We start from the raw sequence: 27664 nt of genomic DNA on the forward strand, positions 1-27664 counted from the left end.
AAGAGGGCTCAATATATACTGGCTTCTTAATAGAAATCATTTCACATTTTCTTCATTTTATGCAGCCTCAGTCACTAGAATTGGCCTTAAAATATATATTCTACTTGGTTGCATACTGGATTTTATTAACATAGTAAGGGTCTCGCTAAGGTATGCTACCAGTACATTATTGTAAAGTGAAATAACAGTGAATGCCATATACAAGTCAAGACTATCTTGAATTTTTTTTTGGAATCAGTAGATGCATTTGTGGAGCAAGTTAATGTTTCAGCAAACCCATCTCTTGCCACAGAGTTGCTTAGCATCATCAAATAATCTATACATTGAAAACGCAAATGCCCCATACAACAGAAACTGCGTGATTCATGGACGAATGCTACTTCAAACATCAACTGCAGGAACAGGCAGTACATTGTCAATTCTGTTGACTTGTGGCAATATACAGTCATGTTGATTCTAAAGTCATATTACTTGTAAAGAATCTATTATCAGGATCTTTACCGCAGTAGAAATTGGTGTGGCACTGGGAACGAGGCACACATCAGCACAACACATACCAATGATAAAAGATTCAAAAGGCAAGAATGGTTCTAAAGGCAAACATGGTAAAACAAGAGCAAGTTCCTATAAGGTCAGGAATGTCCAGTGAGGCCACCAATTTATTCAAGCGCCTGTTTTCTCTAGTGACAGTGGTGGACAGTCCTTTGTTCATAATCATTTGCAGCAGCCTTTTTTCTTGTTACAGTCATCATCTAAACGCAAAGCATCTTCTTTCTGTTTGTCTTCCTGCTCACTCAGCAATCTGCAAATAGTTTGTATTTTCATTTAAAAAAACTATCAGTCACCATTCCTCTGCATTTTTCAGTGTTTTATCAAAATAGTATTTTCTATAACAACCTTTGAATTATTAAGTACCTATGCTCTCATTTCAGTAAAACTCATTTTCACATTACATGCCAACTGTTTGGGATTTAAAAAACAGTCTTTAAACAATTGTTATGCAATCCCTGTTGTTTCCTGCACTATTTAAATAACAATTCAATGCACTGCAATTTTAATCATGGAATATAAGTACCACTGTAGTTTTGATGACATGGTCCAATAACACTGTAGTCTAAACCTTTTCCTCATCATTTAAAACACTTCTTAATACCTATATATTTCATCAAGCTTTGGTCACCTGTCCTATATTTCCTCCTTTGATTCAGTGTCAGTTATTTGTCCGATTGCGCTCCTGTGAAGTGCTTTGAAATGGTTTGCTATTTTAAAGGTGCTATATAAATACGCATTGTTTTAATCTTACAAACTAGTATCACTGGAGTTTGAATCAGATGATGCACTTTCAAGTATAGTTTCGTCTACCTTTTCATATCCAGCCAACTATTGCTCAATCTGCTAATCCACATTTTCTTAAATTACTTATCAACTTCATTAAATTAAATGTTCAGCCTCTGCATGAGGCTGGAGAAATATGAAGTAGTCTGGACCTATACTTGGCAGGCTTACTCAGCACAAACTGCTCCTATCCTTAGCCTGCACAATCACTTATGTTCAGGCCCTTCTTCCCTACTCCTGATCCCAAGCCTCAGAAATTCCCCAGAAATCAGGTTGCCTCAACACTGACCTGCATTATCAACCTTTTGCACAGTATTACTCCCAGCAAAAGCACTGTTACGCTGAGACATCTGAATTGAGCAATGCATTCCTCTCAGTCACTGTGCAATCAAAGTGTACAGTGGCTTTATAAAACATACATAAACATATATTTTGAAAACCAGTAAAATACCACAAGAGTCTATTTATCATTAAAAGCAACACTCAGGAATTTTACTTCCACATGTGCTATATACACAAAAACATTAAGATACTTAATTTATTTAGAATGATATAGGTGCAAAAGCTTCGCTTTCATGAGCTAAAGCAGCCTGAATCTTCCATCCTTTAATTCATCACCACCTTGTGGCTATCAGCTGCCCTAAAAGCTGAACAATTTTTAAATGTCAGCATTGGTAACACTCTTAACCCGAGTCAGAAGGTCATGGGTTCAAATCCTGTTCTAGAAACCTGAGCGCACAATCTTGGCTGACACTAGTGCAGTGCTGAGAGAATGCAGCACTGTTAGAGATGCCATCTTTCAAATGAGACATTAAATTGAGGCCTTGCTGCCCTCTCAGGTGGATGCAAAAGAACCCATGATAAACTTAAATGTTTGAAGTGTTTCTCTAATATCTATTTTGAAATGCTGGATAATCTTTATTCATTCTTTCATTTCTTTACCAATGGCAAAGCTGATAGATACAGGGGGATAACAGACAGATTTTTGACAGTTATATTCCTTTCAGCAAACATATTTTAAATGCACAAATAAAGCCAAGGAAATAGCTGACAATTTACCTTGCCACATGCATTAGTGGTTCCATTATGTTGTACCCTGATTTGGCACTGCATTCATAGAATACTGCATTGTACTCCTAATTTTAAAAAAAATACAGTGTTATTAATTACTATTTTATATGTGCAACATGCTTGATAGATTGAACGCTGATCTCCGCTACAAGAGAGGACAATTGTCTCCCTCACAAATGCACAATATGCCTAGGCCGAATGGCCTATCTCTGTGCTGTATACCCTATGTAATTCATGTGGGAGATTGGATCAGAATTCCAATAGACTATTAAACTCCTATACATTCAAGTGATCCAAGGATATATTTTAAATCCACCATGGGGCTTACTTATACTGTAGTTTCACCAAGTCAAGTCACATTACGTTAAGAATACCATCAAATCAGTTCAAGGAGAAGGCCCACCACCCCCGCCTCAGGCAATTAGGGATGAGAAATAAATACAGCTCTGCTAGCATCAACACATCAGAGAACAAATATTTAAAAAATGATGATGGGATTTGTCACAACTAAATAGTAAAGGTCTTGTTGAATTCAAATACAGTTTCCTTGTAGCTCTCATCACTAAATCAGCATCTTTATCACTGATACTACATAGAATTTACAGGCACAGAAACAGCCTATATGGACCAACCAGCCTCTGCCAGTGTTTATGCTTCATATGAACCTCTTCCCGTTCTATATACTTCACCTAACCCCATCAATATAAATTATCCCTTTCTCCCTAATGTCCTTCTCTAGCTTCTCCTTAAAGGCATTCACCTCAACACTATTCACCTCAACCATTCCATGTGGTACCAAGTTCCACATTCTAACCAATCTCTGGGTAAAGAAGTTTCTCATGACTTCCTAATTGAATTTATTAGTGGCTTTCTAGATACTGAATTTGTTTTTTTTTTCAAAACAAAAAACTCACAAAGGCAGCTGTGTACAGAGGTTTCTCTGATTGGAGTATTCAATCACACAAAATGTATTCCCTCAGCAGAACCATCCACAGATATGTATTCCATTCACTTCTGGTGACTTTTTTTTAAAGAGTGTATAAACAACACAGTAAATGGTTATTCCACGCTCATTATGTTTGGTGCCCTAGATTGATTGAGTCTAGCCCAGTGAGAGCATTGACAATCCCAGAGAAGGTTACAAAATTCCACAGCTAGTTGTCATTTTACAACCCTAAAATAGTCAAGCTAAGCAACACATTAAAAATGGATTAGGGTGATCAGTCAACTGGAACCAATCCAACCAATTATACCAACAGATTTACATAACTCCCACAATTTTTTATTGCAGAATAGCTAGTCCAAAATATACTGACTTGAAGTTAAAGTTCTGCTTACCTCTGCTAACCTTTCACCTTCTGCTTTTGACACCTGTCGTGGTACACAGTCTAGAGCATCGATCTTGTTGCCGAGTAGACAAATAGCCGCCCTCTCGTCCATTCCTTCCTATTTAATCAGAATAGTAAGAAACTCCATTTACTTAGGAATGAAGAAGTAACACTATGCTATTTTCATTTCCAGTCCTGAAACTTGGATTTAATATCATCCAAAATGGAGATAAAACAGATAGGTAAATATAAAACAAATCTTATGAGTTGGGTGTCATAGTACCACATTATAGTGCTTATTTCTCAACTGATAGGGCACAGTTTCAAGGTTTCCTATCAGTCAGATCTATATCCAGAGGATCTCTACTTCAGGATGGGAGAGGAGGTAGTTTAAACACAAGAACACAAGAAATAGGAGCAGAAGTAGACCACATGGCCCATCAAGCGTGCTCCGTCAATTCAATACAATTTGGGCTTCAACTCCACTTTCCCACCCACTCCCTTCATTCCCTGAGAGACCAAAAATTTCTCTATCCCACCCTTAAATGTATTCAACAATGGAGAATCAACAACCCTAAGGGGTAGAGAATTCCAAAGATTCACAACTCTTTGAGTGAAGAAATTTCTCCTCATCTCGGTCCTCAGTTTTGGGATGGGGGAATAAAAAATACATAAATTGGTACTATTTGACAATCTATTCCAAGTTCTTTCCTCCTGCCCACCTGTCGAGCTGGCTGGCTTGTGGGGTTACCGTCCTTTCTTTTTAACTCTGAGGCCTAGTTTCGAATCTAATACTTCCCAACAAAGACAAAAGCAAAATACTGTAGATTCTGGACATCTGAAATCGAAACAGAAAATGCTAGAAATACTCAGCAGGTCTGGCAGCATCTGTGCAGTGAGAAACAGAGCTAATGTTTCAGGTCAAGAACCTTTCATTAAAACAGATGGAAAATGGAAACGTAAAAGCAAAATACTGCAGATGCCAGAGATCCTCAGCAAGTTTGGCAGCATCTATGAAGAGAGCAACAGAGTTAGTGTTGAGTTGAATATGACTTCTTCAGAACTGGACTTCTGCAGTTAGAAATGGAATAGGTTTTGAGCAAATGAAAGGAGGGCAGCGGGAGGAAGAACAAAAGGGGAGGTCTGTGATTGGGTCGAGGGTGGAAATGATTAACTGGCAAAAAATTTCATGGCACAAAAGGCAAGGCGAATGGTAATAGTTATAGTAAAGAAACATAAGATTTGTCCAGAGTGGGTCTGAATGGCAGAATAATTAACAGCTCTGTCCAAAGGCAAAAACATGACAAACAAGATTAAAACCAGCACGTTCAAAAAAGAACAGAAACAAAATGGGGGGGACAGAGTTCACAATCTGAAATTGTTGAACTCAATGTTGAGCTGCCACAATGTTGTGGGCATTGTGGAATATTATTTTTTAGTTTCATTGGCTGGTGTAATGCCTTGGATTGTTTTTGAAAAGGAAAGGAATAGCTAGAACTGCAAAGGCACTGTGTTTTAAAATGGTTGCAGAAGTCACCTGACCTACAAATTGGCCAAGTTTCCAGAAGCCTTTGAATGTGGATTACCAGGGGACATGGCTAAGCAGTTCGCCTGATAGATTTCACACCTGCCATTGTCTGAACTCTCTGCAAAACATAAAGACAACAGGTCACCAAACTTCCTGACTCCAGAACTGCCAGGAATAAAGAAGGACTAACAAAACTCATTATGCAAGGAGGGTGCTAAGCACCCCCTATCTGTTTCCATGGCATCTTAATAGCAATGGGAGATTGAAGCTCCTTGGTTAATGTGGATTATCGTCCATTGTGTGCCAATAGCAGTTATCACATGATCAAAACCCTCTTGTGAAAAGCTATGATTATAAACTTGTCTGTTACAGCAAAGAGGAGTCTACAGATTACAACAGTAAAATCCAGAGAAAGACTGCAGAATGTAACATCATCTCTCCGTTCCTGCTATTCTCAAGTTCAGGACCCTAACTCTGTTATATTTGGAATACATCACAGGGAAAAACAACCAGCTTACGTTAGCCGCAACACCCCTGGAATTTCAAGACCACCAAAGGAACATCAGAATGTATCTTATTTGTCTTATGGACTTTAATTCTTATCAATTCCACTTCCTCCACCCTGTAACTTGTTTTGTTTTACATGCTCGTGTGTGTGTGCATGTCATGGGATTCGGGACATGTTTTTACCTTTTTAGTAAGTCTTATACTTCTACCTGAATGAATTTTAACAATAAAAGCTTACTCTTTATTTGTTAACTCAAGAGATCGGGCTGGCTTATTTCTTCATACAGCTTTACAAATGGTTAAGTACATACTGAATTGAAAGACATCAAAATTTTCTAAAAATTCAAACTCAGTTAAACCAACCTCAGGAGTAGAGAAGAGAGGAATTTATTCACCCCTCTGGACTTGGTCATAACAGAGTCCAGAAAGCGGTAAAGAGCCTATTGGAAAGATGAGGTGCTGATCTTCAAACTTGTGTTAAGCTTCACTGGAACAGTGCAACAGGCAGAGGACAGAGATGTTTGTGTGACAGCAAGGTAGAGAATAAAAATGGCAAGGCCACTGGAAGCTCAGGGTCATTGCTTGTGGACTGAGCGGAGGTGTTCCACAAAGTGGTCACCCAATCTGCGTGTGGTCCCACCAATGTAGAGCAGACCACATTATAAGCAGCAAATACAGTATACTAAATTGAAAGAAGTACACAAGTCACTGCTTTGTCTGGAAGGAGTGTTTGGGGCCTTGGGCGGTGAGGAGGGAGGAGTTAAAAGGGCAGTTGTTACATCTCCTGTGTTCGCATGGGAAGGTAATGATGTGTTGGGGTGATTAAGGAGTGGACAGGGTGTCACAGAGAAAACGGTCCCTTTGGAATGCTGACAGGGAAGGGGAAGATATGTCTGCTGGTGGCATCATGCTGGAAATTGTAGGAATGGCAGAGGATGATCCATTGAATACAGAGGCTGGTGGGGTGGAAGATGAAGACATGAGGAACCCTACCGTAGTTCTGAGGGGGCGGGGAAGGGCTGAGAGAAGAGCAGGAAATGTGGCAGACATGGTCAAGGGCCTTGTCAACAAGGTGGGGGGGGTGGAATCCTCAGTTGAAGAAAAAGGAAGACATATCATAAGCACTGTTGTGGAAGGTTGCTAAGAACAGATGCAACGGAGATGGAGAAACTGGGAGAATGGAATGGAGTCCTTACAGAAAGCAGGCTGTGAGGAAGAGTAGTAGTCAATGGGTTATAATGACTATTAGTTAATAGCCTGTCCTCAGAAGTGGAGACTGAGAAGTTGAGGAAGGGAAGGGATGAGTTGGAGATGGGCTGTGCGAAGGTGAGAGAAGGGTAGAAGCTGGAAGCAAAGTTAATGAAGTTTTCAAGTTCTGGGAAAGAGCAGGAAATGGCACCAATACAATCATCATGCACTTGGAAAAGGGTTGACAGAGCATAAACTCCCACTAACCCATCACCCCTGTCTTTGCAGACCTATGATGACTTCTGATTCCCCAACTCCTCAAATTAAAAATTCATATTCTTGTGTTTAAATCCCTCTAAGACCTCACCTCTTCCTCTTTCTGAAGCCTCTTCCAGTGTTAAAATGGTCCTTTAAAAACTCATTCTTCTGGTTTCAGCCTTGGGCATTCTGCTCTCCCTTCATCCCTATTGGCAACTGTCTGTACCTTCCACTAGTATGCCCCACATTCTGGAATTCCTCTGGATTTCCATCTGCCTCTCCATCGTTAAGTCTGTCCTTAAAACCCACCAAATCTTTGATACCACTCAAATATCTTCATCTTTGGCTCAATGTCTTTTTTTTAAATGCACTTCTGTTCAGCACCTCGAAACATTCTGTTTTAAGAACACCATAGAAAGGTGATGCCCATGATGGTAGTAGTTCAAGGTCTTTGACGTTCCCAAACCAGCCACCAAGTTACTAATCAAAATGGCTGAGGATGCTCAGCCCTTGATTATTGCATTCTGAGAAGGTTGCCCTTTGACTTACAGCTGAGATTCAAAAGTCACAAAGTGGGCAATTATAGGTGTAAGGCCACCTCTACCACTGTGTACAAGAACGCATTGCCGCACCAAATATTCTCCACCAGACTGCCTTCAAACATAGCAATTCCAATGGAAAGCAAATACCCACTTTCTTCCTGCAGTCACTCTCACCAAAAAAAGGTGATAAAGCATAACAAATCTTCAAAAATGGTTAAGAACAGAAGAACATAAGAAATAGGAACAGGAGTAGACCATTCGGCCCCTCGTGCCTGCTCTGCCATTCAATAAGACCATGGCTGATCTTCTTGTGTTTTGATTTCCACATTCCCATCTACCCATAATAGCCTTTGATTCCCTTGCCTAACTAGAATCTATCTACCTCTGCCTCCACTACCTTCTGAGGCAGCGATTCCAAAGTCGCACAATCCTCTGAGAGAAAAAAATTCTCCTCATCTCTGCCCTAAAAGGGCGTACCCCTAATTTTAAAACAGTGCCCCTAGTTCTGGACTCACCCACAAGAGGAAACATCCTTTTGACGTCCATCTTGTCTCAGTGTTAGAAGAACACCACCTGCACGTTCACAAGTTCTTTACTCTCCTACCTGGACACTGGTCATCCAGTTCCTGACAGCAGTGAACGAGGTCTCAGACGTGACATCATACACCACCAGCACGCCATCAGCTTTGCGGAAATACTGCTTGGTTATGCTGCGAAACCTTGAAAGAAAACATCACAATGCAATGACTGAACCAGAATCTGTCTCATATTTTTCTAAAAAAATATAGCGGGGAATCAACCTTTCTTGTCATTCAGATCAATTTAATTTCTTTCTAAGATGGGCAAAGTTTTCTTGTTAACCAACTGTAACTGGTTTCTCTGATAGCACCATAATATTTTTGATCATGTGAACATCACCACAGACCAAATATATTTAAAAAATGAAACAAGTACATAAAGCATTATATATTAAATTTACCAAATTTATAATTTAATAATTTAATTTAAAATACAAGTCTGTAGTCTAGCCATGAAGTTTTATGTCAGGCTAACCCCTGATGAGATTACTACCTTGCCTCTGAGCCTTTGTTCTATATTTATAGGTGAGGTAAATGTGAGTGGATGAGATAAACTAACACTTGGGCTTGTAAGTTGGAGCAGATCGGATTTTTAAGTCAAATATTTTAACACATCTCCTTTCAATTTAAATGTACAGCTGTGTTTTACAAAAGCTCAAGAGACGTTGTAATTAGTTATATGCTTTGCAATAGTTTTACTCGTGCACTTTGCTTATTTACACTATGTAATAAGGCAGATCTGAGTGCCAGATATGAAGATACAAAGTGAGTAAAATTCAAGTGTTCTTTCTGCCATGGATCAGGACTGGATATTGGTCTATTCATAATTTTCTCATATGCAGCTAACATTATCCCCAATTTTTCTCCTACCCACAATCCCTATGTTTACTTCTACATTCCGAAATACTCTTTAACAGTAACCATTCTACATATTCAGTGATGATTGGTCAATCCCTCATTGTCATGGAAACACAATCCTGGAACTCCCTACCCAGCATCTTTATGGACTGCAACAGTTCAAGAAGGAAGCTCATCACCACCTTCACAAAGGCAATTAGGGATGGGCAATAAAATGCTGTCCTTGTTAGCAATACCCATAAGTAAAGAAGGGAGCTTTTTTTTAAAGAAAATCCCTGACCATACATAGTTGATGAGGAACTTTTCTTTTGCCCTGCTATATGGACACCAGTTTGTTGAGATAGGAACACAGCCACTGACCCAAATTAAGAACAACAAAAATAGTTTACAATTTTTATTAAAAAGGAAAAGTAAACAAATAACAGGAGATGAGCACCAGGAATTTCCTTGGACCTCTTTCCTTCCACTACGGTAACTTTAGCAGAAGTTTGTTGGACATTCTATGGATGCACATAAACAAGATTTGAGGCAGAGAAGACAACTGAAAGCAATTCCTGGCAAAAACCTCAACTGCTGCAAGTTCTTCCACCATGTGCATAATTCCCAACAATGACCAAGATTGCAGCCAAATTGCATACTATAGAAATTAATGTATTAAAATGGTCTCCGTTATGTTATAGATGGATTTAAAGAAATATATTTTTCACATTCATGTCCATTGGAAAAAACATACATATGCATCCCATATAACTTATGTCTCCAATAACTGAGCCTTTGACCCTCTCTTTTATCAATAAGGAATCTCTCCTCCAATTCCCAAAGGTACAGCAAGGTGGTCCTCCGATATGGATTTAAATCTGTTTTTGTTTTTAAATCAGCCAAGTTCAATCCTAAGGCTGTTTGTGCTCGAATATTTTCCCCATAAATAAAATCTTAGCTAGGGGTGAGGGGTTAGGGGGTCTATTACCTTTCCTGCCCTGCAGTGTCCCACAGCTGTAATGCCACACGGGTTTTGTCTACAACCAAGCTCTTCACTTGGAAATCAATGCCTAAAAAAGAAAGAAACAAAAATACATTGAAAAGAATGGCACAGAAGAAACAGATTCTAGCACACTGTTGGTTAGAGAGAAATGATGGTCATTTCAACACATCCAAACTCTATTCCTCAACCAGGCACAAAAGGAGAGGAGGATGATATACAATGGTGGAGGTACTAACAACTTGAAAGTCTTCTATGCTATTTTTTCTGCACTGATTAGGGCATCCATGGCAAATTCCTTAGTGTGTTAATTTGAAGGAGCTATTTATTAAAATGGGATGCCTAAATATGACACCCAAATAAGAAATATGCATTTGTGGGGCATCTTTTTCATCTTTCCAATGCTTAACTATTTCCCAATCATGGAATTACTTTTTAAATGTAAGTATAACTGTAGTTGGCAATTTATACACAATACAAGGCCCCACAAATAGTAATGAGAAAAGCAATGACAATTTGTTTCGGTAGAATTGATGGAAGGACAAATTCAGGCAAGGACAATGGGCTTTAAAAACATGTCATGGTATTTTTACAATCAATCTGAACAAGCAGATATGGCCTAGCTTAATATACTACACAGAGGAGAGGATTTTCAGGGCCTGCCAAGGTTGGCAACAAAGGTGAACAGGACCTGGAAAATACCGGCTTCCTGACCCCATTACCGATATCAGCCATTTTGGCCGTGGTGAGTTCGGGGTTTGGCACGACTGCCTACTCCCACGAGGCAGGCAGCCAATTAGGCTCATTAAGAACCTCGCTAAGATTTGTTAAGGGATGCCAACTGGGATTTTGCAATCAGCCTCCAGTTTCCCGGCACGACAGGGGGCAGTTCAACTGCCTAGAAGTGGACACCCAGTGGCAGGTCAGGATACCAGTACTCCAGGCAGGCCTACGTGTGGGACAGTGGGAGTATAGCCAAAGACTGCCCTGTAGAGGGATTCTCACTCTCCCACTCTCACCTCACAATGTTGGCCTGGCTGCTTTTTAATAAAAAAATCAGGTGAGAGGGCACTTCCAGGTTACTTACCATTCATTGCAGACAGCTGCCCGGCTCAAGTTGGAAGACCCTTCAGCTTCAAGTGTCCACCTACCACCTTTAATTCGACAGGGAACCTGTCTACGTGCCAATTAGAGTGACTGTTTCCCCAGGGTTGGGTTCAGGATCCAGAAACAGTTCTGGCTTCTGTTTCCCACCCCAAAAGTGAAAATTGAGCACTGGATTAAGTATTTAAGTTATTAAGTTTCCCTAATAAACCTCTCAATCTTCCGAGTTAAAAAAAGAGAACAGCCACACAGTCAATTTTTTTTAAGATTCATTCATTCACGGCATGTGGACATCACTGGCTGGGCCAGCATTTATTGCCCATCTCTAATTGCCCTTGTTCAGAGAGTATTTAAGAGTCAACCACATTGCTGTGGGTCTAGAGTCACATGTAGCCCAGACCAGTTAAGGATAGCAGATTTCCTTCCCTAAAGGACTTTCTTTTTTTTACAAAAATCAGCAATGGTTTTGTAGTCATCATCAGACTTTTAATTCCAGATTTATATGGAATTCAATTTCACCATCTGCCATGGTGGGATTCAAACCTGGGTCCTTGGAATACTAGACCAGTGGCAATACCACTATACCATTACCTACCCCACTGAATTGATAGAGTGCTAACAAAAATATAAAATCACAGAGGAATTTCAACCCTTGGTGTGTTTAGATAAACTGAGAGAAATCTCTTGCACCATCAGTTTTGATGATCATAACCTGAGTTCATGTAGTAATGCACTGTGCTGCAAAGTGACAGGGCACAGTTTGAGCCCTTCAATTAGTCACCTAATCAGTCCCTAATGCAAGTTAGGGCACTAAATGGAGGCAAAGTAAGGCTCTTTCCAGGGAGGGGGCCCATAATGGGGGTTGCAAGGGGATGTAATCTACCTAAACCTTTCAAACACTTCAAACAGGGGTGTTAATAGTCAATATGTAATCTATCCACTGTGGATTGTTTCATTCTGCAAGAGCTACACTTGCCTGACCCTCAACCCAGGCTTCCAGCTGTAGACATCAGCAATAAAGATAGCAGAAGCTCACCTCCAGTGATCCTAATGACAGAACAACTCATGCTATGTAACTTGATGATCAGGTTTTTTGCCACCTCATAAGAAGCCACCCACAGTAAGCCTCCTGGTCCTTACACACAACCAGTGTTGAGGGGAGTCTACTTCATTGTGACATCATCAAGTAAGATGTTTATAGTTTGGTTGGGCCCACTGGCTCCTGGCTGAATCCCAGGGTAGCAACGCAGTCCACCTGAAAGAGCTTGCAGAGACATATTCCAGGAGGCAACATCATATGACCTCCTGTCTGCAACGGTCTGCTCCCCACACTCCTACCAATGGTCACCCAACATGTCCACCCAACATGTCCATATTTGAGGTGCACAGCATTCCCACAGCTAACTAGAAACCAAATAGCCACTTTATTATCTAATTGGATAGTTCTTTACTGCCAGTCAAACAACCTTTCTTTCACATCCAGTATTTTCGTAACTAGCAAACATAAGTGCTCAAAGAAAGCTTTCTTAAAAAAAAACCTTTTTGAATGCCCTTTGATTTTTCTCTGGGGTTATTCTCAGCAATGCCCTGGAGATTAGCTTTTAATTCTTTAAGTCTCCAGCACCTGGAGGGTTGGCAATGCTGTGGGCGATGGGGAGATGGAAAGTTCATCCAGTTTTCTACATGACCCACTGTATACGTCGGGGTGGAAATTTGCAAAGAGATACAGGTTGTTTCATGCTGTTACCCTTTTATCACTGTGAGTATGGACATGTCAGATGACCAATGGCAGAAGTGCCAGGAGGTCATGTGATGATCCCTCCAGAAATATGCCCAAAAAGATTTGGCAAATGGACCCCACGCCATTGGGTCCAGATCCCTGCCTCTGTGACCTCTTTCCGGCGATACACTATTTCCTAGGGTGCAACTTGGGGGTCTGGATTTGAGACCAGGATAAGAAATCTCAAATGGTGTTATCTCTGTAATGTGATTGGGAGAAACAGATGTAATATCAGCTTTTTCTTTTTTTTAAAAAACAAAATTGTATCAATTTAATTCTGGGCAGAGTAGAATGGGTTGTCCATTCTGGGCTGCTTTCATTGTGCAGGTCAGAGTTCCTGATAATGATTAGATCCTTAAGTATGATCACATTGAGGTATTTTGGTTCCTAGAGGGTGTATAAGGATGACCCTTCCTTTACTGAGGCAGTTGCCGGCGACAAGCATAGTCCAGTTTTAAAAGAAGAATTTTTAAAAAAATTAATTCTGCCCTGTCTCCACCCATCACTGACAGAACAAGTTATTGCATTTCAAAAGAAATTAATCATGTGATCCTGCAAAATAATATTTAAATTAAGGAATTGTTAATGAGAATAATAGTTCACACGCCCCCTCTAAAAGTAGTACACATACAATCTGCTAACTCCAGGAGTGGGTCAGTGGGTGTACTAAATGCAATCCTACTTCCTGCTGCTTGTTTCATAAGATAGTTTACATTTATAGAACACCCTTCATATCCTTGGAATGTCCCAAAATGCTTTACAGCTAAAGTACATTTGAAATGTAGTCACTGCCTGAATGTAAGAAATATGTGCACAGCAAAGTCCCACAAACAGCAGTGAGATAACTGACCCGATGATCTGTTTTTGTGATGTTGATTGTGTTACAATCTGGTTAACATTTAAAGAAGAAACCTGAACAATCAGCAATTAACTGACAGAGCTATTCCACAAGATTTCACATTTTTAAACAAAAACAAATATCGAAAAGAATTAAACAAAGTAAGCATTATTAACTTAACACCATAGCATACAAAGACTTATAGTATTAACTTAGTTCTACTTTCAATTCCTTATCTATTTCCAGCCTCCCCAAGAGTTCCCTTCTTTTTAAATTTATTCTTTCATGGGGTGTGGTGTCGCTGACTAGGCCAGCATTTATTGCCCATCCCTAATTGCCCCCGAGAAGGTAGTGGTGAGCTGCCTCCTTGAACCGCTGCAGTCTATGTGGTGTAGGTACACCCACAGTGCTTGTAGGAAGGAAGTTCCAAGGTTTTGACTGAGCGACAGTGAAGGAACCACGCTATATTTCCAAGTCAGGATGGTGTGTGGCTTGGAGGGGAACTTCCAGGTGGTGGTGTTCCCTTGCATCTCCTGCCCTTGTCCTTTGAGGTGGTAGCGGTCACGGGTTTGGGAGGTACTGTCGAAGGAGTCTTGGTAAGTTGCTACAGTGCATCTTGTAGATGGTCCACACTGTTGTCACTGTATATCTCTGGTGGAGGAAGTAAATGTTTAAGGTGGTGGATGGGATGCCAATCAAGGGCTGCTTTGTCCTGAATGGTGTCAAGCTTCTTGAGTGTTTCGGGAGCTGCACTCATTCAGGCAAGTGGAGAGTATTCCATCACACTCCTGACTTCAGTCTTGTAGATGGTGGACAGGCTTTGGGAAGTCAGGAGGTGAGTTACTCTTCACAGAATTCCCAGCCTCTGACCTTCTCTTGTAGCCACATTATTTATAGGGCTAATCCATTTCAGCTTCTGGTGAATGGTAAACCCCTGAATGTTGAAAGAGCATGATTCAATGGTGGTAATGCCATTGAATGTCAAGGGGAGATGGTCAGATTCCCTCTTATTGGATATGGCCATTGCCTGGCACTTGTGTGGCACGTATGTTACTTGCCATTTATCAGCCCAAGCCCAAATGTTGTCCTGGTCCTGCTACATATGGATATGGGCTGCTTTAGTATCTGAGGAGTCATGAATGGTGCTGAACATCATGCAATCAACAGTGAACACTTCTGAACTTATGATGGAAGGAAGGTCATTGATGAAGCAGCTGAAGATGTTTGGGCCTAGGACACTACCCTGAGGAACTCCTGCAGTGATGTCCTGGAACTGAGATGATTGACCTCCATCAACCACAATCATCTTCCTGTGAGCTAGGTGTGACTCCAACCAGTGGAAAGATTTCCTTCAATTCCTATTGACTCCAGTTTTGCTAGGGGTCCTTCACTCAGTCAAATGCTGCCTTAATGTCAAAGTTAGTCACTCTAACCTCACCTTACCTTACAAAATCTTTGAAATTCATTCACTTTTCCTGTGACCAACTCAAAAGGTATATCATAGCTCTCCAGAATTCACTCTGATTTCTCTTCAGTGTTCCAGCTGTTTGTCAAAATACAAGATTTCATGAGGGTCCTTCCTTTAGCTTTTGGCTGAGTGACCCTCCAATTTCTTTATCGACCTTACAACTCTGGATCCCACAGTTCCAGCACAGGTCTCCATGAACTCCTGTGCAGTGGCTTAAAACATCAGAACCTTGGTTTCTAATAGCCCATTGCTATGATTTCAAACGGCAAACAAGCTGATTACTTCCACAACTCCAATCGCAACAAGGTTAACAGCTTTCTTATTGAGAGGATTACTGTAGATTTCTTCCGTTAGCTTCCAGCTAAACAAATCTGCCAGTCGCTTTTCCCCTTTCCAACTTTGCCTCATACTGAATCCCAGCTCCCAATCGCAGGCTGCATCATGGACGATAGATCTAGCTTTTACTCTACTTCAGGTGTAGGTCTGGCTTTATCTCCCAACTACAGTCTAGAAATCTATTTCCTTCTTAAATATATTCAGTGACTTAGCCTCCACAGCCTTCTGTGGTGGAGAATTCTACAGGTTCACCACCCTCTGAGTTTAAGAAGTTTCTCCTCATCTCAGTCCTAAATGGCCTACCCGATATCCTGAGACTGTGGCCCTTGTTCTAAATGCATCCCCCCCCAACACCAGCCAGAGGAAACATCATCCCTACATCCAGTCTCTCCAGCCCTTTCAGGATTTTATACCTTTCAATGAGATCCCTTCTCATTCTTCTAAACTCTTGTGAATACAGGCCTAGTTGACCCAATCTCTCCTCATATGAAAATCAAAACCACATGAATAATTTATATAATTTATTGGAATAACTGCAGACATCACGTCTCCAGTTCTTTAGCTAAGCAAGACCACCTGCCATTTTATGACTTTCACCTTTTTAATCTGACTTTATTCAGTATACATAATTTATCTTTTGAATTGTAATTATCTTAAGTCTGTGTAGTTTTCCAGCCTCTAGGTGTTAACCAGAGATTTTCCCCAATGGAACTACATGTAAAATTCAATTTCTAAAACTAAAAAGCTATACCTCTAAAACATATGAACTATAACAATAGGCATACGTAACAATTGAGGGTTAAATATTGGCCAGGATGCTGGGCTGAATACCCTTACTCTTCTTCAAAGTAGTGTCATAGGATCTTTTGCATCCACCTGGGAAGGCAGATGGAGGATCGATTTAAGGTCTCATCAAAAGGCGGCACTTTTGATGCTGCAGCACTCCCTCAGTACTGCACTGGAGTGTCAGCCTAGATTTTGCGCCCAACTTTCTGGAGCAGCACTTGAACCCACAACTGTCTGATTCAAAGTTAAGAGTACTACCACCTAGCCACAGCTGTCATCCCCTTTAATGTAAACACCGGTCATAGGTAATTTTTATTTTTAAAAGCTCTAAAATGAAGGTTCTCAATGTCTCTGTAGTAATGGGGTCTGGTACATACAGAGTTAATGTGGGATTGAGTACAATACCGCCCACACAGTGATGTAAGAAGGCACATGACCCAGAACCAGGGTCAGTTTAGAGATGGACAGAGATGGGTAAACAGTTAGGATGGAGTCAGCTCCACACATGTACCCTCTACTGTATATATGTATAAAGTTATGAGCTGTTAATAAAGATTTGCTATTAATATACTCAAGACTATGAAGCCTACTTCATGTTGTCCGAAGCAGGATTCTTCATGGTGACAGTGGCCGGATCAAAAACCCTTATCCTCACAAGAATGCAAAAAAACTAAGAGAAAGGATGCCTTCAATGGATTCTAAACTGAAACAAACTCCCAACTGAAGCTACAGATGTGGAGAAAATTCACCAGAAAGAAAAAGTCCAGCTTCAGCAATCAGAGCTCACAGCCTGCAAGGGTGAGATAATTCCAGCCCAGCCAGTCCTGAGAAACCCCTTTTCATTCATTCAGTCAGAAGCTCCGTTTGAAAGAAACCTGTTGCTAATCCCAATCCCCGGCTCAGTGTCTCAACACGTGGCTCCCGGGTTCCACAAAGGAAAAAAAACAAATTAAATTAAGAACTAATTTAGCCTACTTCAGGTACCTCGCGAACATTCGATTTCCTAAACAGCAAGCCTGTGGTTCTCTTCTACGCATCCTGACTCGCACCGATATACTGCTGATTAAATTAAGTTGGCAGCCAGCCAACACACGCAGCCATTGCAGACTCTTCTTTTTCAGGCAGAAGCATGCTGCTGCCATTTTGGAAAGCCCACCAAAAACTGGCAAGCACAGGAAGATCCATTGTTCCACAGTGAACGCTGACGCCATCTTGGAAGCCTATCATCTCTTAAAGCTGTATCCACACTTGTAAAAATCGTCAAAATGGGTCAGAATTCCACACTTTCAGCCCCACTGGCGTTCAACCATGACGCAGACCAATCACAGAATTGGAGTCCCTGGCAGGAAACATTTTTATGGGACAGCGTTGCTCCAGACTTCAGTAAAAATTCTGCAGACCTGCAAGCGAGAGGCTTCTTACCCTAGACCAGCAATCCAGCCAGTTAGACTATCTGAGCTATGTGAGCAACACAGGACCATCCTAAGGGGAGGGAATACAACAAGGGGTGGAAACCAACCCTCAGTCCAGCTTTCTGAGGTCACAAAGACACAGAGACAATCCAAGTCAGGGAAAGCAATTCCTGAAATGCCCAGCAGAGCGACCTTGCCAGTGTTGTGATGCGAAGCATCTCACAGGAAAGATCAGTGTCCTGGGAGTACGGCCCAATGCTTCCACTGTAACACACAGGGGCACTTTGGTAAACTGTGCAAGTCAAAACTCTGTGGATCTTCATATTGGAATGCCGGCATCCTGGTAAATGGTCATCTAACAAATTTTAAATTTGATTCAAGAGGCAGTATGACAGTTCTGTCAGACAAGGAACCGTGGCTCAAAGACCTCCAACTTCAAACAATGGACACTCCACCTCAGGCTGCAGGAGGACTCTGCCTTCCAGTAAAGGGCACCCCGCAGGCCACCCTGTAGTACAAGAACAAAACAATCCAAGCAACTCTCTTCATGGTCCACAATCAGGGCTACTCTCTGTTAAGCCGCAATGCCTGTATCAAGTTTAAGCTCCTGCAAGTGCCTGGCTCCAAATACAGACAAGAGTTTCCAACGTTCTTCATGGGACTGGGGCGTCTGAAAAATGCCTACAGGATCCCGCTCAGGAGTGACGCCTAGCCAGTGTGCCTCTTCACTCCACAAAAGGCCCCTCACCCCCTCATGGAGGAAGTACAGCAACAGCTGGATGGCATGGTTAATATGGGAGTCATTTCCCCAGTCAAGCAACCTACCACATGGTGCTCAGGGATGGTCCCAGTCCAAAAACCGAACGTGTGTCTCCGCATCGGCATAGACCTCGCACAGCTTAACAAGGTCTTGGCCAGGGAGGTCCATCCCATGTCCTCAGTGACCAAGCTTTCAAGGAGCACATTATTTTCTAAACTAGACGCTAACAGCGGTTTCTGGCAGCTCCGCGTCAATGATGACTCCCGGCTCCTAACGACATTTGCTACTCACTTTGGCAGATTTCACTTCAACCGCCTGCCTTTTGGGATTACATCTGTGCCAGGGATATTCCAACACACAATGACATCCTGCAGGGCCTTCAGGGAGTCATTTGCCACATGGATGATGTCCTGGTTCATGGGGCTGTGGTGGAAGAGCATGACGAAAGGCTCACACAGCAATGTTGGAACGGCTGCAAGAGGCAGGGCTGATGCTGAATGATAAATGCGAGGTTTTTTAAATTCATTCACGGAATGTGGGCATTGCTGGCAGGGCCAGCATTTATTGCCCATCCCTGGTTGGCCTTGAGAAGGTGGTGGTGAGATGCCTTCTTGAACCGCTGCAGTCCATGGGCAGGATTTTACGTGTCGGCGAGTGCGAGTGGGGCCCGCTCGCCGACACGTAAAATGACACGCGTTGATGTCGGGCGGAACTCCCGATGTCACCGCACCCCATTTAAATTTTCAGGAAGGCGGGGGCGCAGCAAAATCAGCTGCACGCCCACCAACCTGTCAATGGCCAATTGAGGCCATCGACAGTGTCAATTAAGTAATTAAAGGAGAGGCTGAGCGTCAACTCGCAGACACTTCCTCCTACCTCCCCCTGGACCATGACCCCACCACTGAACTTCAAGCCATTGTTTCCAGGACTGTTACTGACCTCATCTCCTCTGGAGATCTTCCTTCCACAGCTTCCAAACTCATAGTCTCCCAACCTCAGACGGCCCGCTTCTACCTCCTGCCCAAAATCCACAAACAGGACTGTCCCGGCAGACCGATCGTGTCAGCCTGTTCCTGCCCCACGGAATCCATTTCTTGCTATCTTGACTCCATTCTTTCTCCCCTTGTCCAGTACCTTCCCACCTACATCCGTGATTCCTCAGACATCCTACATCATATCAACAATTTCCAGTTCCCTGGCCCCAACTGCGTCCTCTTCACCATGGACGTCCAATCCCTCTACAACTCCATCCCCCACCGGGATGGTCTGAGGGCTCTCCACTTCTTCCTCGAACAGAGGCCCGAACAATCCCCATCCACCACTACTCTCCTCCGTCTGGCTGAACTTGTTCTCCCACTGAACAATTTCTCCTTAAATTCCTCTCACTTCCTTCAAATAAAAGGTGTTGCTATAGGTACCCGCATGGGCCCCGGTTATGCCTGTCTCTTTATGGGGTATGTGGAACATTCCTTGTTCCAGTCCTACTCCGGCCCCCTCCCACAACTCTTTCTCCAGTACATCGATGATTGCTTCGGTGCTGCTTCATGCTCTCGTCGGGACCTGGAAAAATGTAGTAATTTTGCTTCCAATTTCCACCTCTCCATCATTTTCACATGGTCCATCTCTGACACTTCCCTTCCCTTCCTTGACCTCTCTGTCTCTATTTCTGGTGATAGACTGTTCACCAATATGCATTACAAGCCTACCGACTCCCACAGCTACCTCGACTACAGCTCCTCACACCCCGCTTCCTGTAAGGACTCCATTCCATTCTCTCAGTTCCTTTGCCTCCGTCGCATCTGTTCTGATGATGCCACTTTCAAAAACAGTTCCTCTGACATGTCCTCCTTCTTCCTTAACCGAGGTTTTCCACCCACGGTCGTTGACAGGGCCCTCAACCATGTCCGGCCCATCTCCCGCGCATCCGCCCTCACACCTTCCTCTCCCTCCCAGAACCATGATAGGGTCCCCCTTGTCCTCACTTATCACCCCACTAGCCTCCGCATTCAAAGGATCATCCTCCACCCTTTCCGCCATCTCCAGTATGATGCCACCACCAAACACATCTTCCCTTCACCCCCCCTGGCGGCATTCTGCAGGGATCGTTCCCTCCGGGACACCTTGGTCCACTCCTCCATCACCCCCTACACCTCAAACCCCTCCCACGGCACCTTCCCATACAACCGCAGAAGGTGCAATACCTGCCCCTTTACTTCCCCTCTCCTCACCGTCCAAGGGCCCAAACACTCCTTTCAAGTGAAGCAGCATTTCACTTGCACTTCCCTCAATTTAGTCTACTGCATTCGCTGCTCCCAATGCGGTTTCCTCTACATTGGAGAGACCAAACGCAGTCTGGGTAACCGCTTTGCGGAACAACTTCGGTCTGTCCGCAAGCATGACCCAGACCTCCCTGTCGCTTGCCATTTCAACACTCCACCCCGCTCTCATGCCCACATGCCCGTCCTTGGCCTGCTGCAATGTTCCAGTGAAGCTCAACGCAAACTGGAGGAACAGCACCTCATCTTCCGACTAGGCACTTTACAGCCTTCCGGACTGAATATTGAGTTCAACAATTTTAGATCATGAACTCTCTCCTCCATCCCCACCCCCTTTCCGATCCCCCTTTTTCCAAAATTTTATATAGATTTTTCTTTTGCCACCTATTTCCATTATTTTAAATGTATTTCCATCCATTGTTTTATCTCTACCTTTTAGCCTATTTCGATCCCTTCCCCCCACCGCACCCCCACTAGGGCTATCTGTACCTTGCTCGTCCTGCTTTCTAACCTTAATGTCACCTATTAGCACATTCCTTAGATAATATCACCACCTTCAACACCCCTTTGTCCTTTTGTCTATGACATCTATCTCCACCTATCACTGGCCCTCTATCCAGCTCTACTTGTCCCACCCCCCCTTAAACCAGCTTATATTTCACCTCTTTTCTATTTTTCCTTAGTTCCTTTGAAGAGTCATACGGACTCAAAACATTAACTGTGTTCCTCTCTGTAGATGCTGTCAGACCTGCTGAGTTTTTCCAGGTATTTTTAGTTTTGTTAAGTAATTAAAGGACCTGCCCGTCGAACCTTAAGGTCCCGGCAGGCATTAGAAAAAGCATGAAACCTCATCCACGGGCGGGATGAGGTTTCATGTAGGTTTTTAAAAATTTTAATAAAGGGTTTGTAAAAATTATGGACATGTCTCAACTCATGTGACATTGTAAGCATTCAAATTGCAAAAATTGTTTATGACAGTGCTTCAAGTTTCCCTCGGTGGTTTGAACAACTCAGCATTTACCATCGGCTGTGTCATAATAATGTGGTGTAGGTACACCCACAGTGCTGTTAGGAAGAGAATTCCAGGATTTTGACCCAGCAACAGTGAAGGAATGGTGATATATTTCCAAGTCAGGATGGTGAATGGCTTGGAGGGGAACTTTAAGGTGGTGGGGCTCCCATCTATCTGCTGCCCTTGTGCTTCTAGATGGTTGCAGTCGTGGGTTTGGAAGATGCTATATTGAAGGAGCCTCGGTGAATTCCTGCAGTGCATCTTGTAGATGGTACACACTGCTGTTACTGTATGTCGGTGGTGGAGGGAGTGAATGTTTGTGGGTGTGGTGCTAAGCAAGTGGGCTGCTTTGTCCTGGACAGTGTCAAACTTCTTGAGTGTTGTGGGAGCTGCACTCATCCAGGCAAGTGGAGAGTATTCCATCACACTCCTGACTTGTGCCTTGTAGATGGTGGACTGGCTTTGGGGAGTCAGGAGGTGAGTTACTCGCCACAGGATTCCTAGCCTCTGACCTGCTCTTGTAGCCACAGTATTTATATGGCTAGTCCAGTTCAGTCTCTGGTCAATGGTAACCCTCGGGATGTTGATAGTGGGGAATTCAGTGATGGTAATGCCATTGAAGGGGCGATGGTTAGATTCTTTCTTGTTGGAGATGGTCACTGCCTGGCACTTGTGTGGCTTGAATGTTACTTGCCACTTGTCAGCCCAAACCTGGATATGATCCAGGTCTTGCTGCATTCGGACATGGATTGCTTCAGTTTATCAAAACCTTCATCCGGTCCTGGGCCACATCGTCAGCAAAGGTATCACAGCAGACCCACACAAAACCAAGGCGATCACTGACTTCCCCACCCCTTCCTCTGTCTCTGAATGTCTCCTGGGGATGGTAAACCAGCAGGTGAAGCTTTTGCCTCACTAGTCATGGAACCATTGAGATACCTGCTCCAGAAAGACCAAGCATCGTATTGGGAGTCCCAGCAAGAGCACGCGATTGGTCGTATCAAAAGATGTTTCTCTCCACTGACACTCTAGCCCACTACGACCCAACACTGTCCACCACCATTGCGGTTGATGCTTCATCCACAGATATGGGTGCAGTTCTCTTTCAGGAGCAGTTGAAAGTAGATTACTTCTCCAGATGGGTGGAAGTAAAGCAACTTCATAGAACCATCATGGAGATGGTCAACAAAGCTCTCAAAGAGATGTTTGCAAGCCAGGCATCCAGGACGAGCTCATGTCAGATAACAGCCCTCAGTTCTCTAATGAATGCTGTGCACATGTTGCAGCTGTAGCCAGCTTCTGCCATCACACCAGCTCCCCAAGATACTCGCAGTCAAATGGTAAAGTGGGGCAAGGAGTCTGTATGGTGAAGGCCCTCCTGAAGCAAAATGAGGACTTCATTACTGCACTGCTCACCCACAGGTCCACTCCCTTACAGTGCGGCCTGTCCCCATCTGACCTCCTGATGGGCAGGAAACTTCGTACACAACTCTCAATCCAGCCAAAGACTACCAGGCTGCACAAGCAAAAGAGCAGCCCTACAGACAGAAGCAAGCTTCTGCCACAGCAGATGGCACCTACCAGACACTTGCCACAACTGCAGCAAGGTGACAAGGTCTGGAGCCTAGACCTTGGGAGAAAAGGGACAACCCTCCGCCAGAACGAGGACCAACCCCACTCCTACCAGATTGGTATGCCAGAGGGCACAGTGAGATACAACAGGAGGAGTCTCCACCCTCTCCCTAGACAGGCTCCATCCATCGCATAATGGAGAACTATTGGTGAAGATGTTCAGATGCCAGTCCAACCTCCAAACCAACAACAAGAACCAGAACCACCAGAGCCTACCACTCACCCGACAGAATGGCAAATGAGATGTAAAGGAGTTATAAGGCCTCCAGATTGTCTGAACCTCTAACTTCAAGGACTTGAAGGCAGGAGATATGTTAGTGAGAATGTTCTTAGTGAGATTGTTGTTAATGTTCATACTATAATAGCAATAATATTGGAATAGCATTAAGGTTGTAACAATAAGGGTAATGCATAAGACATAACAATGTAAGACTTGAAGTAAACTAAGGTAACTCTATATCCATGGGATAAAGACTTGGGAGAGGTATAGCAGTAAGGTCTGGTACATAAAGCGTTAATGTGGGACTCAGTACAGTACTGCCCACACAGTAACGTCAGAAGGCACATGACCTAATCTAGAGATGGACAGAGATGAGTAAAGATCTAGGGTGGAGTCAGCTCCACACCTCTACCTCCTACTGTATATATGTACACAGTTATGAGTTGTTAATAAAGTCTTGTTATATATTCAAGACTACGAAGTCTACTACATGGTGCCTGAAGCAGGATTCTTCAGTCTCTGTAGGTGAACATGCTGCCCAGTATTGTTCAAGACACATAGACCAAAAAGCTGTTGAATTTGTACCAAGTCAGCTAATCTTTGTTCATGGTCACATTAGGAACTGACTCCTGCAGCTACAGTGAGAACAAAATTGAGAAAAAGCTAGGCCCTAAAACGATACGATCGAATACTATTGTACAAATGCTCAACACATTTACCGAAAATTCCTCCCTATCATGTATTTCGAACACCTCCACTCCTGATTATTTAGCTGGAAAGTGCATACCTGAGGGCATTTGGTGAGGGCAGAATCAGACTTAACCATGACATGAGTAAAATAGCCTGTTGGCAGCCCAAGTTTAGAAAGAAAAAAATTGCATTTATATAGTGCCTTTCATGACCTCAGGACACCCAAAGTGCTTTGGAGCCAATTAATTCCTTTTTGAAGAAAGTAGAAAACATGGCAGCCAATTTTCACATAGCAAGGTCCCACAAACATTAATGGTCCAGATGATCTGTTTTATTTATTGGTTGGGGGATAAACGTTGGACAGAACCCCAGGGATAACACCACTGCTCTTCCTTGAATAGTGCCGTGGGGTCCTTTGTGTCTTATTGAGAGGGCAGAGGGGGTCTAGGATTATTATCTCATCTGAAAGGTGGCTCCCTCCACAGTGCAGCAGTCCCTCAATTTTGAACTGAGGTGTTAGACTAGATTATGTGGGACCTAGGATCACGGATGAAGAATGGCCACTTTGGTAGGACACATCAGCTCCTTCACAACAGAAAAGCCAAGGAGAGATTTTTTTTTATTAAACCACACAGTTAAAAGTTCCATATTTACCAATTGTAGCATTAATTTCTGTGAGAAATCGGTCATAGCAGAATCGATGGATAAATGAGCTCTTTCCAACACCGGAGTTCCCAATAAACACCACTTTAAATATTCTATCAGGGGAAGACCCCATTGCCTCAGACTCCTAGATAAAAAGGACAAAAGAAGAATCAGTTTACCTCCTTCTTCATAGACCCATATCTTACCCATTCCCAGGCACTGCACATTTCTTCATTGATCCATATCCCACCCATTCCCAGGTACCGTACACTTCTTCACAGACCCATATCCCATCCATTCCCAGGCACTCCACACTTCTTCACAGACCCATATCCCACCCATTCCCAGGTACTGCACACTTCTTCATAGACCCATGTCCCACCCATTCCCAGGTACTGCACACTTCTTCATAGACCCATATCCCACCCATTCCCAGGTACTGTACATTTATTCATAGACCCATAACCCACCCATTCCCAGGTACTGCACACTTCTTCATAGACCCATATCCAACCCATTCCCATGTACCATACACTTCTTTATAGACCCATATCCCACCCATTCACAGGTACTGTACACTTCTTCATAGACCCATATCCCACCCACGATCATTCCTCGATACTTCACATATTTTCATAGACCCATATTTGTAAGCTTTGACAGCACCAACTTTTACTGGATTTTTTTATTAGCTTTGCTGTGTTCACTACATCAATAAATTTAAAAATTAAATGCCACACTTGTCCAATATTGGATGAGTATGAGAATCAAAACTCATAACAGCAATCAGTTGTGAAAATTATATTTGAGTTTCATACCAAGAGAAAGCCCAAACTAAACATAGCAGACAACACAATGAATCAAAGAACCTTGTATAAGTCATTATTGCAATGCAATTATTCCAGATGGTGTCATTAAGAACAATTAAAATGTAATGTATCTGTGTGAAAGAAAACAGTTAGATTGTGTTTTCCAATTTATAAGTCCAACTCAAATAAAAATTCTCTCTGCTGGAACTTAACCTTAAGGAGATTATACTGAATACCCCATAACTCACACAATAGAGAACAACCTCTGAGTCAAAAGATAAGGGACTGGTTCAGCAACTAACACTTGCCATCGTCCACAGACTTTTTATTGGCTTTTGAATGAGAAGATTCTCTCAGCCAAAAAGAATATCGCCCTCTACAGACATCAGGGACCTGTGTGCCAGTGAGGTTGTTTGACAGTAATTAAGACTTGTCACACCTTTAAATGGGTACTTACACTGGAATGGAGGTGTCAGCTGTAGCTCAGTTCATAGCACCCTCGCCTTTGAATCAGAGGGTTGTGGGTTTGTGTCCCACTCCCGGAAACCAAGAACTGTGAATGTGCTCAAAAGAGTTACTTACACTGGAATGGACAAACCCTAATTTTTCAGGTGAGTTTAATGCGCAGGTGCCAGGTAAGTACAGCAGCCTGACACAATTCAATGTATTTTAGTGGTTCTCAGTAGGATAGCATTACCATGCAGCTTCTGGAGAAGCAGGGCAGCTCAGACAGCAACTTCTTGGTTTATGCATTTAATTGTGCATGTACAATGCACGTTACTTGCCACTTATCAGCCCAAGCCTGAATGTTGTCCAGGTCTTGCTGCACGTACTTCAGTATCTAAGGATTTGCGAATGGTGCTGAACGTTATGCAATCATCAGCCAACGTCCCCACTTCTGACCTTATGATATAGAGAAGGTCATTGATGAAGCAGCTGAAGGTGGTTGGGCCTGGGACACTACCCTGAGGAACTCCTGCAGTGATATCCCAGGACTGAGATGATTGACTTCCCACAACCACAACCATCTTCCTTTGTGCTGGATATGACTACAGCCAATGAAGAGTTATCCCCGATTCGTATAGACTCCAGTTTTGCTTGGGCTCCCTCGTGCCACATTCAGTCAAATGTTGCCTCGATATCAAGGACAGTCGCTCTCACCTCAAGTCTGGCTCGTTTTTACATGTTTGGACCAAGTCTGTAATGAGGTTAGGAGCTGGATGGTCCTGGCAGAACCCAAACTGAACATCAGTGAGCAGATTCTTGCTGAGTAAGCATTCCTTGATAGTACTGTCAATGACACCTTCCATCACTTTGCTGTTGTTTGAGTTTAGGCTGATGGGGCAGTTGCTGGCTGGATTGGATTTGACCTTGTTTTTGTGGACAGAATATATCTGGGCAAATTTTCCACTTTGTCTGATAGATGCCAGAGTAGCACTATAGCTTTTTTTTATTCATTCATGGGATGTGGGCTTTGCTGGCTGGGCCAGCACTTATTGCCTATCCCAAGTTGCCCTTGAGAAGGTGGTGGTGAGCTGCCTTTTTGAACCGCTGCAGTCTATGTGTTGTAGATATATCCACAGTGCTGTTAGGAAGGGAGTTCCAGAATTTTGACCCAGCAACAGTGAAGGAACGGCGATATATTTCCAAGTCAGGATGGTGAATGACTTAGAGGGGAACTTCAAGGTGGTGGGGTTCCCATCTATCTGCTGCCCTTGTCCTTC

At 43.0% G+C, this 27664-nt stretch overlaps 2 protein-coding genes across 2 annotated transcripts in view; one reads left to right on the forward strand and one right to left on the reverse strand.

The window, feature by feature from the left end:
- The window catches only part of mrpl21 (mitochondrial ribosomal protein L21), a 34579-nt gene extending 28804 nt beyond the window's left edge, over positions 1–5775 (forward strand). Inside the window, exon 8 of the mRNA XM_078548931.1 lies at positions 5642–5775. The gene's annotated coding sequence lies outside the window, so the exon portion shown is untranslated. The remainder of the gene's footprint in view (positions 1–5641) is intronic.
- LOC144684746 (EF-hand calcium-binding domain-containing protein 4B-like) overlaps positions 231–27664 on the reverse strand; it is a 164338-nt gene continuing 136904 nt past the window's right edge. The window contains exons 13-18 of the mRNA XM_078548929.1: positions 25141–25276; positions 10161–10242; positions 8362–8476; positions 3745–3852; positions 2395–2471; positions 231–802 (exon numbers count right to left, since the gene is read on the reverse strand). Of these exons, the coding sequence (XP_078405055.1) occupies positions 715–802; positions 2395–2471; positions 3745–3852; positions 8362–8476; positions 10161–10242; positions 25141–25276 (606 nt within the window). The 3' untranslated portion in view covers positions 231–714. The remainder of the gene's footprint in view (positions 803–2394; positions 2472–3744; positions 3853–8361; positions 8477–10160; positions 10243–25140; positions 25277–27664) is intronic.

Source organism: Cetorhinus maximus, chromosome 9, assembly GCF_964194155.1.
Source record: "Cetorhinus maximus chromosome 9, sCetMax3.hap1.1, whole genome shotgun sequence".
NCBI classification, from domain to species: Eukaryota; Metazoa; Chordata; class Chondrichthyes; order Lamniformes; family Cetorhinidae; genus Cetorhinus; species Cetorhinus maximus.